Source organism: Gavia stellata, chromosome 4 (assembly GCF_030936135.1).
Source record: "Gavia stellata isolate bGavSte3 chromosome 4, bGavSte3.hap2, whole genome shotgun sequence".
NCBI lineage: Eukaryota > Metazoa > Chordata > Aves > Gaviiformes > Gaviidae > Gavia > Gavia stellata.
The window spans coordinates 60316316-60335149 of NC_082597.1; the positions used below are offsets into that span (position 1 = coordinate 60316316).

Consider the following 18834-nt stretch of genomic DNA (forward strand, 5'->3'; position numbering starts at 1 on the left):
AATTTTTCTTTCTCCACAGTGAACAGTTATAGAATTGTTAGCCCCTAAGCTAGTGCAAGCTGGTCTGCCCCAACCAGAAGATGTTTTGGGCCGAGAGAGAGCCATGAAACATACTTTGTCGTATCTGTTTGGCCATACCAGTGTAGCATACTGCGTAGAAACCAGTAGCCCTTTTTCCCCTCATTGTTGATTAAGGTACTAATTTAAAAGGCCAAAAGATTTTTTCTTATCTTAGACTTACAGTATGTATCTCACATATATGTCTTTGATTCTTTTCCCACAGGAGAGAAAGAAAATATAGCTGAAAAACTAAGGCATATTTCTCCAGCAGGATTTCAAGCGGGAAAGCCTGCCTGCCTGGACTGCAAGGAGGTACCCAACACACACACAGAAACGTTCCCTGGGACTGGTGACACCGTTGTTCAGCCTCGCTCTTGCTGAGAAGGTTTCCACACAACGCTGCAACAATGAATTTCCTCCGGAGGCGTCTCTCAGACAGTAGTTTCGTGGCAAATTTGCCCAATGGCTACATGATGGACTTGCAGCGCCCTGACAACTCCACGAGCTCCCCAGTTTCTCCTGCCACTGAGAGAAAGCATCCACAGCCATCGCAGCCCTCCCACTCTTCCTCTGCTGGCACCAGCATCTTCAGCTCCATCTCCAGTGCCATGAAGCAAACCACGCAAGCAGCTGCAGGACTAATCGATCACTCAGCCAGCCCCGCACCTCCTGTGGCCCAGAAACCCAAGATCCTCCTGGTGATCGATGATGCGCACACGGACTGGTAAGTCATTGTGGTCCTTCCTGCTGAATTCAGCTCCACAAAGTTTGGGGGATGAGAGGGATCTGGGAAGCATGGGGCATCTGCAGAGGGGTACACAGATATTTTCACATATAGGTCACCAACTTGGGCCCCAGATCGGTGTCTGTCCGGTGACTTGCGCAAATGGCAGAGTAGGCTTTCCTCATAGCTTTCTTGAAAAAAATGTTCATTTGGTACTCATTGGCAAACTTCTTCATAGCCTCAATATATGAGCACACATAGGGCATTCTTGGCTCAGAAGGCTTAGCTGAGCTGTCACATCTAGCAATGATCCTAAGAGGTCACAGCTGAAAGTGTGTTACTGATGTGGTTCAGGACCTTAGCCTGCTGTTTGTGGTGGCTCTAAAAATGAAAAAGGGCTCAATCTCTCCAACTCTCAATCTCTCTTGAGCTTTTCTCTGTATGCAATTTTGTACATAAATTATGAAAAGATAACCCAAGCTTACTACTACCAATATTAATGACTGGAGTTCATTTGCTGGTCAAGGGCCCTTCACCTGCTAAGCATAGTGGCTATTGGCCAAAGTCTCTCAGGCTCAGCTAAGCCTCAATTTTGTCTTGTTCATGCAGATCTCTGTTTACAAACAAAATTTTGGAAGTTTGTTTCCTGTGATATTGGGCAGCAGAGGACACTTTCCAAAGGGTAGGACAACTGAAGTCTTCTGAAATGTTAGAGAAATTACTTACTGCTTGCTTGTGTGCTCCCTTTCAAAGTCGGCTGGTTTAGAAATCTTTAGGCAAGCTGACTGAGAGACTTATTTGGGGGAAAATCCAGAGGAGATGCTCTTGTTTCGTCTGCCAGCTTGTCACAACACAGAAAAAAGGAAAGGGTAGCACAGGCAAGGGGACCATATTGAAGACTTCAAAATTAAAGAAGTTGGGTTACCAGGTCTTGGCCAAGGGACATTATTTTATTGTTCTTTTTATACCACACCACACCTCAGTAAAGTTGTCACCTTTGGTCTTCTCTGCTTTCCCAGGAGAGTGGGGACACAGTGGGACCTGCCTCTCTGGGTGTATCTTCACAAAGCAAGAGCTTAGCTCTTAGCTAAAAAGGGACAATGACTGATTACAACTAGGTCAGGCTTCTTCAGCCAACTTGAAATAAGAGAGGGAAAACAGTGGGATTTTTCTCAAAGGAAAAACAACTTTTTAACTGAGTGGGAAAGTCCCTGATAAGGTGGTCATCGTACCAAATGTTTCACTGGCCTAGTGTCTTTTATCACAATAGCAGCCTCTTAATACCAGATAGTTCAGTCGGCAACACCAGTCTGGCTCAACCCTGATCCCTCCTTCCTGGGTGCACCCACAAGTATCCCAGCAGGCTGATGCTCACCAACCTCCATCTGCTCAGTGTTTTTGCAGTTCCTTGAAAATGCTGCCAGGTGGCAGTCCCTTAACATAGTATGCTCTAGCTGGGGATGGGAGTGCCTCTAAGGCACAGCTCTAGCATCCAGGCCTTAGCAGGCACTGCTTAGTCCAAACACTGTAATCAGAGAGGAAAGCCCTAGCTCAAAGGCCAATCTAGTTTTTCCTTGAGATTAATGGTGCTGAAGGTAGTCTGGGCAGGGGAAAGGACGAGGAGGGGTTGGACTCTTTTGCAGTGTTTTCATGTTTTAAAATACACACTGCATTCAAATCCCTGCATTTATATCTCCCAGCTGCTGTTTCTGTCATGCAGACTTCATAGTCTGTGAGCTGAGCTTGCCTGAGGAGCAGCAGCTGGGACATATAAAGAGGAGGTATGGCTACCCGTGCTGTCTTCACTCCTCCACTCGTGTGTAAGCACTCCGCACACCCTGCTGTCTTGGCTATCCCTCTGCTGTCTATAACTTAGCAGTTTCTACACATGATGGGGGATCCCTTTCATTTCTCCCAGCTTTCTGCCTCTATCCACAGGCTTGCAGATATCAAATAATGCTGCTTGCAAAGGCACCCTGCCTTCACTCTCTCTAAGGCTGTGAGGGCACTGAACGAAATTAGTGTATGCATTCATGACCGTATCCTGACATATGTATGACATATAAACCAAGGAAACAACATGACTAACCCTTGCCTGCCACAGATTTCCATGGCTCTTTGTAGCACGGATGGAAACACGTGCCTAGAAACTTCCCCAGCCTAAAGGTAGCATGTGGTTCTTTCTGAGAGAGCATACCAATGCAACCACTCCAGTAAGCCAGGAGTGCTACTTCAGTAGCTACTTCAGTTGATTTTCATGTCCCCAGGAAGCTCAGTGAGCCCTTGAGAGAAGCACCGGAGAGCAGTGGCTCCATGGCTCCATGGATGTTTATTCTTGGTAAGGTACTTCTGAGCAATGCCAGTCATCTTCTTAGTCTCACCCAGGGTGTTATGTGAGCTCAAGCTGACCAGCCCAAGGCAGCAGTATTTACCTTGTGAGAGCACAGCTGAAGAAACTGGTTATCCAGGGATTCTGGCTGTCTGCTCTGCATCACATACAGAAACAGTCCAAGACTTTGGAGGGTGAACAACCTATTGTTACTTTTGTGCTGGTGATTTTGGGTTTGGAAGAAGCATCATGTTTGCAATGCATTTCACCTCTGCCTGCTCTGGTTCTTGCTACTTGTGAAACCTTTGTATTCAGTTTTCAAGAAACCCTTTCCTTCTCCTTTTGAAATAGTTAATTCTACTAGAAAAGATCCCCAAGAAATAACTACTGAAGCATTATCTTTATTTTAAGGGTTGGGCACTTCCACAATGCCTCCTCCCCCACAGCAAGTTACATGGGGTTTACAACAAGGACTAGCTTGTTCACAGGCAGGAAGGGTGAGAGACAGTGGAATCTGCCATTTGATTTCTCTTCTCTAAATGAAAACACTTTCTCATAATTGGAGACTGTAGCAACATTACCAAGCCAGACATTAATTTACCATCACTGTTTGTATTACAGCAGACGCAAAGAGCTGCAATTGTGGATTAGGATGAGGTGTTGCACAAGTGCATGACAAAATACTCTAACAATCCAAATAGGTGAGTGCATGTTGAATGCACTTTAAAGAGACAAATGGCAATCCTTTTGATTTTTAAGGAGCTACTATGTCTCTGACAGTACAGTATAGCACTCGACTTCTCTCAGGGGTCTGGAGGAAGTGAAGAGCATCCATGGGAATCCATGGCCTGTCTTCGTCCATAAAATCCTTACCACTCTTGACATGCAATATGCTCTGGTTTACTCCAAAGAAAAAGTACTATAAAAATAATGTGAGCTCCACAGAATATGATCAGCTGCTTTCTTCATTAGCAGCAGTAAAAGAAAGGTACATTCTATTAAAAGCAAGGGAACTCACCCAGCTTTCTGTTAAAGTGGCAACGTTTTGACAAATTTTCCATCCTTCTCCAAGACCTGGCTCTAACGCATTGCAAGGAAGCACAAAGTGAATCTGCCACATGCAGGATGTGCATGAGAGGAAAATACTATCTGTACGGCTCCCTCATGCTCTTGGCTTTGACAGACAGCCCTCAGAAGCACCCACAGCAGCAAATGTGTCTGTGCATCAGCACACTAGGGAAAAACTCTGCTTCTCTTCAGTCATTAATGGTACATCTCTCAGCCGGGTAGCCTCCACCTGGAGAATGAGGCACCTTCTTGTGGTCTGGGAGTATCTGTGCCTTGGGAGACTTCCAAAAATGCATCCAAAACTCACCTACAGCAACTGCTAGAAAAAAGGAGCTCAGACATGAATACACGCACATGCGCGCATGTGCAAACACACAGCAAAAGGGAGCAGGACCGTGAGGAAGGGGGATGGCAGGACTCCATGTAATGGCACATGGGCCAGCTCTGGCAGCCCGACCTGAGCTAGGAGGAAAACGTCCCACCTGTGGCAACTTCCTCGCCCGACACACTATTAAGTAAAATCATGCTCTTGCTGGATTGAATTTCTCAGCAGATCAAACAGGATTTAGTACTGTGAATTGTTAACCCCAATCCTCTGCGAAAGTGCTCAGCTTTCTAGCCTAATGCTTCATGTCTAAACAGCTTATTTGGGAAGTGAGCAAGCACAGCTAAGGCTCCTATTAACAATATATGCTAAAAACATTGCTTTTTGGACCAGACAGCATAACAAAGTTGCTCTTGTTGCATTTGCTAGATATGTTGGTTGCATTTGTGAAATATCTCATGTCACTTTTCAAAGCCATTGATGTATTTTGTCCAAATTTCAGGCTGTTTCAAGTGCTAACAGTGTTACATGCTGTCTTGGACAAAATATATGTGCCCTATGTGTGGCAGTTCTACATGTGAGGATTGTGCCATGTTTTATAGAAAAAAAAGCCACAGAGGATATTTTAGGAGGTACAAAACTGCATTGTTGTTTTCCCATTTACTTTACAGCCAAATCTGCCTGACCATACTGCCTCCAAAAATTTAAAGATGAAGGAAAAGAAAAACTGTGATTAATACTGAATGAAATCCTCTTAATACATCTGAAATGGTTCTTTGTACAACAATAATGTCATGATTCAGATCTAATTATGGACTGACCTGACAGGATTACTGTTTTATACTGTTCAGGAAATGATCAACACTTTTTTATTAAAATAAAATTACTTTTACTTCTGATACTATATGACAATATTGAGCCTTAAATATGTCATTTGTCAAAAAATATAACTGGTCAAATAATAACAGTCTAATACTGAATTTTAGTAACATGGGACTTCCTAAATCCTAATTTTTTGCAAGGAATTCCTTTTCAAAAATATTCAATTAGTGTCATGGGTCATTTCATGCTGTCAGTAGGCTGAAGATAATATACTGAGGCTCCCATTCAGAGGAATATTTCTGTACCTAACTCAATTAAACACAATGGGAAGTTTTGGACTAGCTTTTGGCTTTGGACTTCATTTTCATTTATCTTTCTTATTATTATTCAGAATTAATACTTCAAGCTTGACCTCAGGAATTTGCAGATTAAATTGCAAAGTTTTGTCTATTTTTCCTGATAAGAAGACCAAAATCATCTAACGTGGTGGTAACTGACAATAAATAGTTATGAATTAGCTTTTATTATACAGACGTGACCTTTTAAGGTTTCACAAGTTCTGTGCAACTATGTGGCTATAATTTGAAAAAATTTACAAGTAAAATTTATGTTTTCACAAATCTGGTTAAAAAACTTACATTTTCATCATTTAGCCATGTCTACCCAGGACTGAATATTTCTGTTCCTATAATTCATGCCAAGTGTGATTTGAGGGCAAGAATTCCACTTTAGTGAAAGAGGAGGCAAGTTTGTGTTAAACGGGTGTATGTGCGCATGTGTGCATGCCTGGAAGCAGCATGAAGGGTTTCTGTATTCCCTATTGTACAGGCATAGGGGTGAAAAGGACGTAAGGCTGTCAAAGATATTCAATAAATTGCATTTATTACATTGCTTTCCAGTCTGTTTTAGGTATATCATCATCATGTCTGCCTGTATTTTTGTCCTGCGTATGTAAAGCAACTTGGGATCTAGTCCTCCTAAATGAAAGGTGATACAGAAATGTGAAGGATTAGTATCATTACAAAAATAGACACAAGGAATATGGAAAACATTCCCCACCAGGTTATAAATATGCTAATGCAAGTCAAATCTGGGACCTTAATTGCTTTACCAGAGTTCCTATAAATGCATAGAATTTAACCTCAGAATGTCCTGCCTAGTCCCATACACACTAAAAAAAAACCCCAAAACTCAGATGTATTTCTCAAGGTTTGTGAGCCGTATTTCTTCTGCTTGAAAGCCAGCAGCCCTGCCTCAGTGTTGGTTCGAGTTAGCCTGGTTCCCCTGCTCCTCAGGTTCAGGGAGGGCAGAAGTGGGCTGGAATAAAATACTGCACAATCCTGAACAAAATTATACCCCTCGCACACAGCTCCAGGCCATACCATCTAGATTTAACAGTGTAGAAATGTTCCAGCGATGTACTATTTTGATAATACGCAAAATAAAATTGCTGCCTCATGTTGAACTTAAAGCAGCCCCCTACCTCCACTGCCCCCCCAGCTCTTTGTGGGCAGGAGGAATGTGACCATGATGTAGCCTGGGTGGGGGATCAGACCTACAGCAAAGTGTCCTTCCTATCCTGGCAGCTTGGAGAAGCACAAAAAGCCATGCCCAAAAGCAATAGCACTGCACTAACCAGTGCTTCTTCTTGAGAGGGGATGGCTTAGACTACACCCCGTTTCACTAGCAGGAGGTAGCACAGGAAGATGCTGGGAGGCCAGTATTGTGTGGGACTCCGTAGCTCCTTGAATAGAAAGAGCAGACTGAATGGTTGTGTGTAGGATCGTTAAAGTGCTGGTGGCTTGCCAACCCAGGTCTCCCCCACAAACAGGCCTTTGGCTCCCTGAGAGAAAGGGAGGATTCACAAAAGAAGATTTAAAAACCCCTTCTCCCTTCCTGCCCTAAAGCTTCCCTTTCTGTCTGCGTTCAAGCCAAGAAAATCCTTTCAGCCCTGTAGGGTGGGACCTCGGACCTCATCAAGGACCTCACCATGAGGACTTCCTTTATCCAAAGTAAAAAAAAAACCATACCACCATCACAGCCTGATACAAAGCTCTTCAGGAGAGGCGTTTCTTTCCTTGGTTCGATCCCATAACTAATAATGCCTCGGGGGTTGTTTTACGGTAACCAGAGCGGGCTGGGTCTTGTGGTTCTTCCCAGAAGGCAACAAAGGCGGTCTGTTCCCACAGCCCAACCTTGGACACCGAGGACCTACCTGCAGCGCAGCTGAGCTGGCTCTCAATTCAGTGGCTCTAGCAAGCCGGATGGTGACAACACCAAGAGCAAGATGACCTCGCCTGGGGGAGGCATGGGGCTGAGCGCAGCAATACTGCACCCTGGGGCTGGAGCCGAAACTTTTGTGGAGCCCCTGGCAAAGTATCAGTGTATTCAGGGCTACCTTTTGACCTGACCCAAAACTAGATTTACCTCTTGGTCCCTCCCTGTCTGTCTGTACAGCGTGAGTCGCCTTTACTTCTTTCTGCACTTGCCTCTGGTCCATTTAACCTGTAATTTAGACCTTGTTTTCTGAGGTGTTGAAGCACACATCCATCATGCTTATCCACCACCTTTAACTTCCTGACAGCCCCCACCCCTGGCCCAAGGTACTCTTACAGAATAAATATTAACTACCAACCAGTCCATCCCAGAGCTGAACAGTGCATAAAGGTCTCTGGGGCAAAGCAGATGTGGACAAAAGCTCCAGTAGGTTGCAGATGTCGGCATTTGTGGAGTGATTTTTCTCTTCCCTATGCCCTGGGAAGTCAGGACTTCACCATCTCAAAAGTCCTTACTATTTGCAGCTGGGAATTGCTAAACTGGGGAGAAGTGGTGAAGGGGTTGAGGGCTGGTCCCTGAAAGGAAAACCTTCCTTGTTTTCACCCCTGAAGAAAAAAGGGCACAAATACATCTCTCCTCCCCCCTCCCCTCCCCAATGCCTTTATAGCGTGTAGGGGCTGGGGGGGGGTCGGGGCATTCCAGCGGCTGCTGGCCAGTATCCTGGAAACTGTCTCCTTTTTCCCAGTCCCAGCCCCTTTTATGCGGGAGACAATGAGGACATACAGTGAGTGCCTTGTGCATCACTTGGGCCCCCAGGCCTTTGACACGGGGATTTCATACAGTGGCTAACCCCCTCCCCTCCCTCCCCAAGGTCCCCCCACACCCAGTCCAGGGGGCTTTAGCCTCGCCTTCTCCAGGCTGATCCGGAAAGAAATTACATGCCTTATTTTCCCAAGGGGCTTGAGAGAAATATGTGTAATGTGATTCCAGGGAAATAATTCAGATAATTCCAGAATTTACCCGTGGATCCCTTTTGGTTTTATTTACCCATGTCTTTTCTTCACCATTTCTCTCCCTCTTTCTTCCACCCACTCCTTTGCCTACCTCTCCCCAAGACTCACGCATATTTCTCCTCTCCTCAGCATGTTTTGCTCTGGCCCCTCCGCAGGGTGGGAAAGGTTGCTTCCCGCTCCAGATAAGCAGAGGTCACCATCCAAAGTGTGGCTTGGCTTTCTTTGCTTGTTGTGTCTTGCTCCAGAGGCACAAGCTCACTCAGAGGATTTGGAGGAATTTGCCACGAGGAAAGGAATTTGCGTCCCTTCTTTGGCATGCTGTCAGTGATACTGAGCCCATTTCTGGGGTGAAGGTACAAGCCTGCTCCTGAGTTTGTCGCTCAAGGCCTCTGTCAAACAATGATGCCCCAAAAAATGGCTGGGTTCGTTCATCATCAGAGGGAATTTGGGCTCAGGCTTATTTGTTCATCTGAAGGATGGCTTCCCAGTTTCTCCAAGACATACTACCAGTAATTGCAATGACATTTGCTACGTCAGCTCCACTGAGGTCTCTCACAGGAAGATTTGAGGTATATTTCTTTGGTCTCTTCCTGCTTCATACAGCAGCCATTTTACAGGGTACCCTGAAGAAGTCCTACGAATTTAATACAAAATACCAGCCTGTCTTCAAAGCTGCATGATGTGTCATACCCTCTGCTTCACACAGCTAATGGACCTGCAGAAACAGCTTTAAGCTTTGAATCACTGCACTCCTCCAGTCCATCATGATCACTTCAGATCTCTTGTCCCTCCTGGCTACTCCCTTCCCAATGCTGAGGCTGATGTTCTGCACCTTTTCTTATATGGGCTGCTGTCTAGTGGCACTGTACCTGGGGCAGTACGTCGGGCACTTTCTCTAGCTGATGCTTGATACCTGGCATATTTTCCTATTCCTCACCTGTGCAGAGCATTTTCCAGCCTGGCAGAAGTTGTGCAGTCCTCTGCTGCATCCCTGATGTCTCTGTTTTCCGCGGATCCAGAGGAAAATACTGAAGCAGTCCTCTGAAGCAGCTTGGATATACTTCTTTGCACCAAAAGAAAAAAAGCAGAGGGAAGAGAGAAGAAAAAACTCCAGGAGAGACAGTACAAGCTCTGCACAAATAGCTTCTCCTGGATTCCTGTGTTGAGCATGTGTATTGCCTGATAGGTTGAGCAGTCATTGCTTTTGTTTTAAAGCAGAAAGAGAACAAGGCAGATGTAACTGGTTATTTATCGTACAGAGAGAAATTGCAAGATGATCTGTGCTCTCCTAACAGAAGTAGCTTCTGAGTTCTGGCCCTTTTCTGCTCATCCTGGAAGCCCCTACTCCATGTGTGGGTGTTGCTTCTCTTGTGCTGTGTTTCCCCGTGACGCAGGAGCATCACAGCAGTGCAGGCTGGCCCCAGCTCCTGCACCTGTAGCCCACTGGCCCAGCTCTACCTCCCTGGGGCCTGGTGACACGTGAAGCTTTGATGGGGGACTTGGAGCCCCATGAGGACTGAATCCTTGTGTTTGCAGACTACAGGCATTAGTACGAAGGTACAGGGGAGCACACCGATTCAGGCAGCCCTCGCATAGGTGCAGTACAGGCTGTCCCAGCTGTCAGTGACACCAGAGGGATAAACTCTGGTATTTGAGTGTCTTAAAGGTGTGTTTGCAGTCTTGCATCAGTGCTGGCATCCCTTGCTCAGACAGGTGCTTTGCGAACAACTAAGGGCACTAATGTTATACATGGATTTTCTGTGAATTATCTCTTGTGTAGGTAATTAGAGGTGAATTGATCATTTATTTTTTCCCTGCTGCTATTAAGGATACATTCCGTATCTGACAGAAAATCACGTATATGCTTCCTCCAGCCATGGTGGCTGAGGCAGACTGGGACCATTTCATGGAAGCTCTGGAAAATAAGCTTTTATTCTTTCCAAATTACTTCATAAGAAGAGGCATCAGGTTTCTCATGGCACTGTAATCATGTCAGGACTGAGGCAGAAAGCAGAAGTTATGTTTGTCAGATGCCCTTGCACCCAGAAAATATGTCCTTTTCCAGAGCATGCGGCTTCTTCATCACAAAGAGAGACGGGTTCAAGGCAAGCTTTCTCCCTGGAAGCCAGGGCAGACCTTTGGCTGTTTATTATGGTGCTTCCTCCCTGCCAGCCAGTGTGGCCACATGTAAATGCATTGCTTAGCACTGTAAATCCCACCCAGAAACTACTCTTGAGCATGGCCCTGCAGTTTTCTTCAGTCAAAACATGTTTACATGCTAATTTACTGAGATCACAGCAACCACACCACCCCATCTGCACCCTGCCTAGCCAAAATATAATGCTATGTTCTGGCGGGTTGAACATCTGACATGCTTTAAAATAAAGAGATGGCCAGCCAAGTGGTGGTCAGTGCTGCAGGCTGCCTGGGAAAGGGGGTGGGTTTGTGTGGCCAGTACCTTGCCCAGTGTCCGGAGCTGGGGGATGTCAGGCAGACAGACCCCCTCCCGGGGTGATGAGCCAATCCTCTGATCTGCTGGCAGTTGGCTGTATTGGAGGTGAATGGGAGCACTTCTGAGGCTTCCCAGAAAGGCTTTTGACTGGTATTCTGGTTGCTGCTCCCCCGCTGCACTACAGGCTGTCTAGATAACCCTGCAGCATGTCACTTCCTAGGCAGAGGTCTGAAAGAGCCTTGCTCAGGTGGTTTTGGGGCAGAGAGCATCCACAAATGTCTTGCAGTCTCACCTGCCAGAAGCATTCATCTTTCTTTCTCCTGCCAGAGCAGCGTGGTCTTCCTTTCCTCCATCCCACATCCACTGTAGGGGCCAGAAGCCATTTCATACATCATGCAGTACTGACCAAAAGACTGTCCCTCTTGCAACAGAGGCATTATGATGTTTCTGCAGCATCAGCAACAATATCAGCTTGCTTGAAATTTCAGGGGCTCCAGGGTGAGTCCGAAGCAATTTTTCATTTCAACATGATAGCCTCTACTGCCCAGGGGCTCCAAAACCCCAGGTGCAAATTGAAAACATCACTCCATCCATTTCAGAGATGTTTCAGTAAGAATTGTTTCATTCTTACCCTGGGCTGTGTCAAAATGATGGGCTGACCAAAATATTTGGCTGCAGATTGCTTAACACCTGTAGTCTTCAGAGACATTCAGAGCAGGTTAACATTCCTGGGGGGCTGTCTTTGAAAGAAAGTGATATATTGTGCTGTTAAAAGAAAGTTATCTGAGACATGGGATGAGACAACCTGTGTGGAAAGAAGGATAAGAAGGAGAGGCCATGTGGTGTCTAAGTCAAGGTCCCTTGCTCTACTCCAACGACTCCTCACGCTGGATGTGCCTTCTGTGTGACTATCCATGAGCAGAGCCAGTATTGTAGAGGTGGGAGAGAGGATTTTTTTAACTGTGTGAAGGCTAATTTCCTGGACTAGGCAGTGGAAGCCTCTTTGCTCCATCTGTACTGGGCTGAAGACTGTGGTTAATCACACTTCATTACAAACTGGAGCAAAGCAGCACCGAGGAGTTTGCAACCAGCTGGTTGGCAAAGAGGAGAGGCCATAGAGGGAGGAAGTGCATTTCATAAATGTGGGTAAGGAGTATACATTATGAGCGTGCTGGGAATAAAAACAAGCTTGTACCAGTGAATAGCATGCCTTTAATTTCAGACCTGTTCCTGTGAGCCCACTTAAAGCTTATTCCAGTTTTTGAGAAGTCGCTGGTTCCAGCAATCTCCCCAATGTTTAGGAGTGAGGAATGTTGCCAGACCCTCTAGACCCATGCCTCTAGAAATACGACGGAATTATTAAGCGCATTTAGTGTTCCTGTTTATTGTTAGAGTTGTGATGTCTCAGCTTGCCTGCAGAGTTGCTTTTTTTACCATGCAACACTCTTAAATTCAAAAGGGGGGAAAATGGCCAGAGTTCTGCTTTTTGTACTAGACAGTGGTTGTTCGAGCCACTTGGTCTTGGTCACACCTGGTTGCTACACTGTCCCTCACTAACATCTGTGCAGAGGTCTTATTAGCACCATGCTGATGGATGGGCTGTCTGAGAAGGGAAGCACGATACAGTCTTCAGATACCCTCGTTAGAGCAAAGCGGAAAACTTTTGACACTTCTAATGTCTTTTTCTAATAAAATGAAAACTTTTTACTTGGTTTTGAGCCAGGATGACAAAATAAAACAACTTTTTTATTTACATTTCACATTGCTGGGGGAGGGGAGCATTCAGCTGAAAACTGGTTTGTTTCAGCCATGGGGAAAATTGCCTTCCTACTGTCTCTCCTTTTATATTGGAACAAATAGACACATAGTAAAAATGTGAGCCAGCTTCTTTTTTTGCTAATACTATAAAATAGGGGGCAAAGCCGGCTTCCCCTCATTTTCCTTTACTTCTTTATTCTGTCCTGTCTTTGCCAATTGGAAACAGAACGCAGAGACTTTGTCTCTGGAAACAGCTCTTGTAGGGCTTAACTGTTTTCAATGCTTTCGAAATAGAAGAGCTTTTTGGAACCTACATGGTCTTCCTGAATTTTTAAAGGGGAGGTCTGAGAAAATAAATTCATATTTTCTTCTGTAAAGCTTGTTTGGCAAGGGGAAGAATTGGGGAGAAGCATTCCCAGGGGAAATTATATTGGCAACTTCCCTGCTGACTAATCAATATAAGGGGCATTGTACACAAATATGAATTAGAAAGCTAAAACTGCCTGCCTTTTTCCTGTGTTTTCTTCTCCAACACTACTGTCAGCCTTCCCCTCTCATGAACAACTGATCATTCTGAAAGTGCTTTGTTATCTGCGTAGCACAGGCAGTTAGGAGCAGAGGTGGTGGAAGGTTTATGTCCTTCTCATTATACTGTTCAACTCCAAAGCAAACACATTTTCTCAGTTCAGAACAGATCCTTCATTAGTGACACTGTAGATGCAGATACTGTTTCTCTGAACCAGTAGCAGAAAGACAAGCAGAATCAAAAAGCAGCTCTGGAGTGAGAGAGCAAGAGAATAGGCTTCACAAGTACTTCACCTGTGATGATAAAGATCCTTGCTCAACATCAGAAGTTGTTTCCGATGCTATGCCATATGTTGCTCTCCTTCTTTTACAGAATAAAGATTGAGTATTAAATGAGATATAGCAAGGAATCATTGATTAAAATCATTGATTAGAGTTGTTGCTCTGGAAAAGATTAGGAGACCATTTGGTTTTCAGTTTGAAAATAAAATGAAAAAGTTACAAGCCTTGAAGGAACTTTCCAATGTGGTTTTCATCTGGCTTGGCAGGTTTCTCCTGGAGAACAGAAAGCTAAAAGAAGATAGGAATTAGGAAAACATGCTGTGACCCGGATAGAAGTTCTTCATCAAAAAGGGAAATGCAGATGCAAAACAGTATGTAATGAAAGCCAAAAATATTCTTTAACCATGTTTGTCTCTCTCGTTTCTTCTGCAGGGCCAAATATTTCCAGGGGAAGAAGGTGAATGGAGAATTTGATATCCGAGTGGAACAGGTCAGTGACAATTGAATTTGTCTCTAAGAAATGTGTGTGGACAGGGCTGAGGTCTTAATGACAGCTAAGCTGTGGATATTTCTTCTCTTGAAGAAAGGAACTAACAAGGAGGTTTAAGGCATGTCCATTTTATGGAATTATGGAAGCTATAAATGAAAATATCTCACTGGGCCACCCCTTTGTCCTCCCTACCTTTGCAGAATCAGTCACTATTTCACCTTAAAAAGAAATTTTCTGTTCTGCTGATGGGATTATGATTTCTTCCATGGGAAAACTACCTCACAGCTCTGTATATATGCCTGAAAAGGTGCAAAGCCAGTATGCCACAGTACATGTTGGTGATGTTATGTTCCACATTTGAGCTATACAAGTCTTCCGACTTACCCTGATTTAAGCCTAAAACCTTTGGTTTAAGTATGCAAAATAATTACATATGGCAAAATCTTTTTATCTGTTGAAAGTCCATAGGAACAGTAAGGAGGTTCATGGCCTGTTTTCTGATGTGCTCTGCAGAGCATTGGGCAAATTCTCTGTTTCTCTGTTAGCCTTGGCACCAGCCACTCATTTCAGTTGAAAGCTCTTCATGTCAGGGTCTGTCCCCTCCTCTCTGTGTTGGTGCAGTGTCTGTCAAATGAAGCCCCAGTATTGACTAAGATTTTGGATGCTGTTGTCAAGTAGAAATGATTATTAATAATCATCTGCAGGCACAAGAAGAGAGAGCTGTAGAGATGCGCTGGTGATCCTGAAGGAATTATGTGCTTGTTTTATACTCATTAGGGCTATAAAACTGCTTGGATGGATAAAGCAAGCTGGTGAATGTTGTTTGAATGACCTGCTATTTTCTGTCTTTATAAAGCTGTTGATTCTGCATTTTGTGTGTGTGTGTGTGTGTGTCCACGTGCGTGTGTGTATAGAAGTATTAATGCAGTGGTTTTGAAGACTTTCGCAGGACTCATTGCCCTTGATAAGGTGTTCCTCCTCTTTTCAAAGGGGTGCTGTCCAGTTGCCCAGGGCTATACACGAGCACACATGTTCTGATCAAAGGCTATGTCTGGGACAGAAAAGTTAGCAAGTCTTTTTTTTTTTTTTTTTGCAACTGTGATGCTATGAACACTTCATTTTCCTCTTTTTATTGGTATCACACTTGCCAATACTGGGTGCTACTAGCAAGAACAATTCTCACTTGCACTTCCTTATCAAAGTTTTTATTTTGCTGGCTGACTCAGTAAATGTCCTAAAGAGCACAGGAAAAAAAAAAATCATGCTTCTCACATAGATTCATGGAATCAAATAATAATTCAGATTTGCCCTTCAAACCTCTGATCCAAACCGCTCTGCCACTCAAAGCAGGGTCAGCTTCAAAGCTAGACCTGGTACTCTTCAAAATGACCTGTTAATTCTTTCCTAAACCCCCAGCCTCTGCCTTTCCCTTCATAGTCCTTCTCCTCAAATGTTATTGCACTTGAGGTCCTTATAAAGGAACAATCTTCAAATGGTTGGTGAGTGGAGAAGGGCAGAAGTGGACTCCTGATACCTGATGGGTTAGACCCAGTAATGACCCATGTCATCGTCACTAGGTAGCTTATCACATTTCCCCAAGGACTTTTTCAGGGGGACTCTCCCAGTCTGTCTCTTGAAACCCTTCACATAGGCTGAATGCCCATGTTTGAGAAGAGGCACTGAATTGGTCCAAGCAAAGACTGAAAGGCTGGCATGACTCTGCTGGAGAGGACCATTGCCAGGCACCTTGCAGCCTTCTTTAAATACTCAGCATAGTGACTGCAACATTGCCCAAGGGAATGAAGCACACAGTCAGTAGAAGAGTTGAGGAACAATGAACAAGGGCCCCGGCTGCTTCCCCTCGCCCCTTCCCTGCTCCTCAGATCAGGCAACCGAGCCTCCACGTAGCAGGTCGGGAACTGCTCTTGACTGCCCCAGACCTCAAAAGCAGAAGGGATGATCACTTTCCCCAGCTCGATCCACTGTCTATCAAAGGAAACATAGAAGCTGCATTGTGAAGGGCAGTCCTCGAATCTGACCTCAGGCCCCTCTGCAAATCCTTGAGGCCAAGAGAGGGGCACTTTTTTCTTCAAACTCTGACTTTTTGTTCGCTGCTTTTTTTGCCCATCCATCCTTGCTCAATATTTCTTGATATTTACTTCTTATTCCTTGCTCCTTCCCTGATTATCTGGAGCCTTCCTCGCTTCTTCATCCTCTTCCTCAAGCACAATCCAGGAGCCTAAACTTTTGTGGAACAGGTGCCCTGAGGCTGAACAAAGACCCTCTCAACCTGAAAAGCAAATGTCCTTCCACAATTTTATTACAGAAAAAGAAATAACCAGGAAAGAACTGTGTTTACCAGCCTGGTACACATGTTGCTCTTTGAGTTCCCGGCTCACCAGCCTTTGCTACTATAACTGTCCTGTGAACAGCACACGGACAGTGCCACAGTGCACATAGCCCTACCTTGGCTGTTCAGTTCTGAATAAACTCTGCAGCAGATCAAGGTTTGACTCTCGGGCACCTCTTGAGCCACTTGGTCTGCTCAGTAACTTCATTTAGTTTTTCAATTTTCCATTTGCTCCTGCTTCAGATAACCACACATTATTGCCTCAGCCAGAAATACAGTTTGCCTTAGGAAATTTTTTTATATTTTATAGGAAAAACCACTTTTGATCTGAAAAGCTAAATAACAAAAAGATTTGAATGGCAGAAAGCAGTGAAAGGAAATATCCAAATGTTAAATACTCTTGAAAAACCACATTGGGAAAAAGCAACTGCCCTGTTTTTTCTGACAGTGCTAATTTTTTTGCCATTATTCCAGGACGCTCTGGTGTTGTTTTAAACCGAAGGAAGAGTTTGTGTTGTTGCTTTTTCTCTTCCTCTTTCATCTCCATCTCTATTACATCCTAATACTTTCTTAGCAAGCCATTTCAGCAATCTTTGGGGGAAGCAGAGCAGGATAGTAGGTGATTATTTTTTTTAAAGTCATGACATCACTTATTTGTAATGGAGCAGGAGTGCTGAAAACAGCACTGTCTCTCCCTCTCTCAGCAGCGGGAAGTCAGTTATCTAATCCGGTTATACACCCCTACCAGCTCTCTGAGCTGCCTCTCCCCCTTGGCTGTTTTCCGAGGAATGCAAGACGTATGCGATCATGCTGTCTCGCTCCATCTATCACCCACACCCAACACGGTGGAAGATATTGGCTGATTTCAGCCGAATTGGAGAAACAGGCAGAAGTTTCAAGATACTAGGTTTCTACAAGAGATGAATTCAGTTCGTATTAGACACTGGATAATCTGCAGGGAAGAGACTGTTAAATGCCATCTTGCTGCTCAGGGAGCTGCTTCTGTAAGTCTCAGCTTGTATGAAAATAGGTTTTATGGACTCTCGAAGAAGGTTTTCTGGTTCTTTAGCACAAAAATGAATTGCACGATCTCAATACCACCCCCAATCCCTTGTTCTTCAGCTAGGTCCATTAACCACTGGCAGGAGACGCTGTGGGCACTGCCTGGTGCCAGTGAATAGGAGAGTTGTTAGGGTCACTGCGGTGGGTATAACCTCTCCAGCCTCTGCTGTCTCCTGTCATTCATTAAAATGACTGTGAGCCCTGACTTTGTTTCCACTTTTGTCTCTTCTCTTCTAATCTTCAGTGTAACACCCAAAACATATTTATCAATGTGCTTTAGAGGCTGCAGGATTTATTATTGCCCACCCTTGACTGAAACACAGGCATGCAACACCACTGTCCCCTCCCTGCTGGCTACAGGGGGAGAGGTGCGGGGCTGAGGGCTGGGGCGGTGGGAAGCAAGTGCAAGTACTCTCCTGATTCAGGGCCCCTTTTTCTCTGGAGGCAGTTTGGATTACATTTTGATTATTTGGATATTTTTGCACTACAAGTCCTTCTGTAGCAATGATAGTCATTCATAAGACTGAATGAAACACTGATCAAAAAGTGAAAATCTATTTATTTGACCTATTCCCATTAAAACCCTGACGGTTTAAGTTTTACTCAGTGTGGGTAAACCTCTAAGCTTTAAGGAGCAGCTGAGTCTAAAAATACTACCTCTAGTTTATGCTAAAAATAAGGTTCTTTTAGATTTTGATCCATGTTGTTGCTTTTACTTGCGTTGTGATTTCTAGCTTTGAAAACTACAGTGTATACATCTCCAGTTCTTTTCTCTAGAAATACAAAAGCTAGAGGAATTCTTTTAGAAATGAAAAATATAAGTTTGATTAAATAAAATGTCTCGAAGGCTAAGGTAAGCTTAAAGAAGAATCTTAAAGTGCCACAGGAGTTGACAACACTGCTTTTAGTCTTTCCTGAAATTAATTTTGGTTTTCTCTTCTCATTCATCCCTCACTGGCCAGAGGACAGGAGGCATTAGGAAGCACAATATATTCAGGAAGAGGAGAAGTTGTACCATAGGCCTTATGCTCTGTCAAACGTTTTCCATGACTAGAGGCAGCTGGTAGTAATTCAGCACCTCCTTCCCCACCCTCTCCGCCCTGTCCCAGAGAAAACCAAGCCTTGCATTCTCTAAGGATGTCATATGACTCTGGGGTTTCCCGTATGGATCATAGCATACCCTGGGTGGGGGTCTCCTTGGGCATTAGGCATGCCCCATGCACAAGGGGGATGCCGCATGGCTGTGCATTGCCAGCACAAACACGTACAAGCAGAAGAGAGCTGGGGCTGAGACCTG

The 18834-nt window shown here is 44.6% G+C and overlaps 1 protein-coding gene across 2 annotated transcripts in view; it reads left to right on the top strand.

Annotated features, from left to right (window-relative positions):
- The first annotated feature begins 467 nt into the window (after positions 1 to 467).
- SYN3 (synapsin III) overlaps positions 468 to 18834 on the top strand; it is a 179818-nt gene continuing 161451 nt past the window's right edge. For both annotated transcript variants that reach the window (XM_059816858.1, XM_059816860.1), the window contains exons 1-2: positions 468 to 784; positions 14068 to 14125. In XM_059816858.1, coding sequence (XP_059672841.1) covers positions 468 to 784; positions 14068 to 14125 — 375 coding nt within the window. The remainder of the gene's footprint in view (positions 785 to 14067; positions 14126 to 18834) is intronic.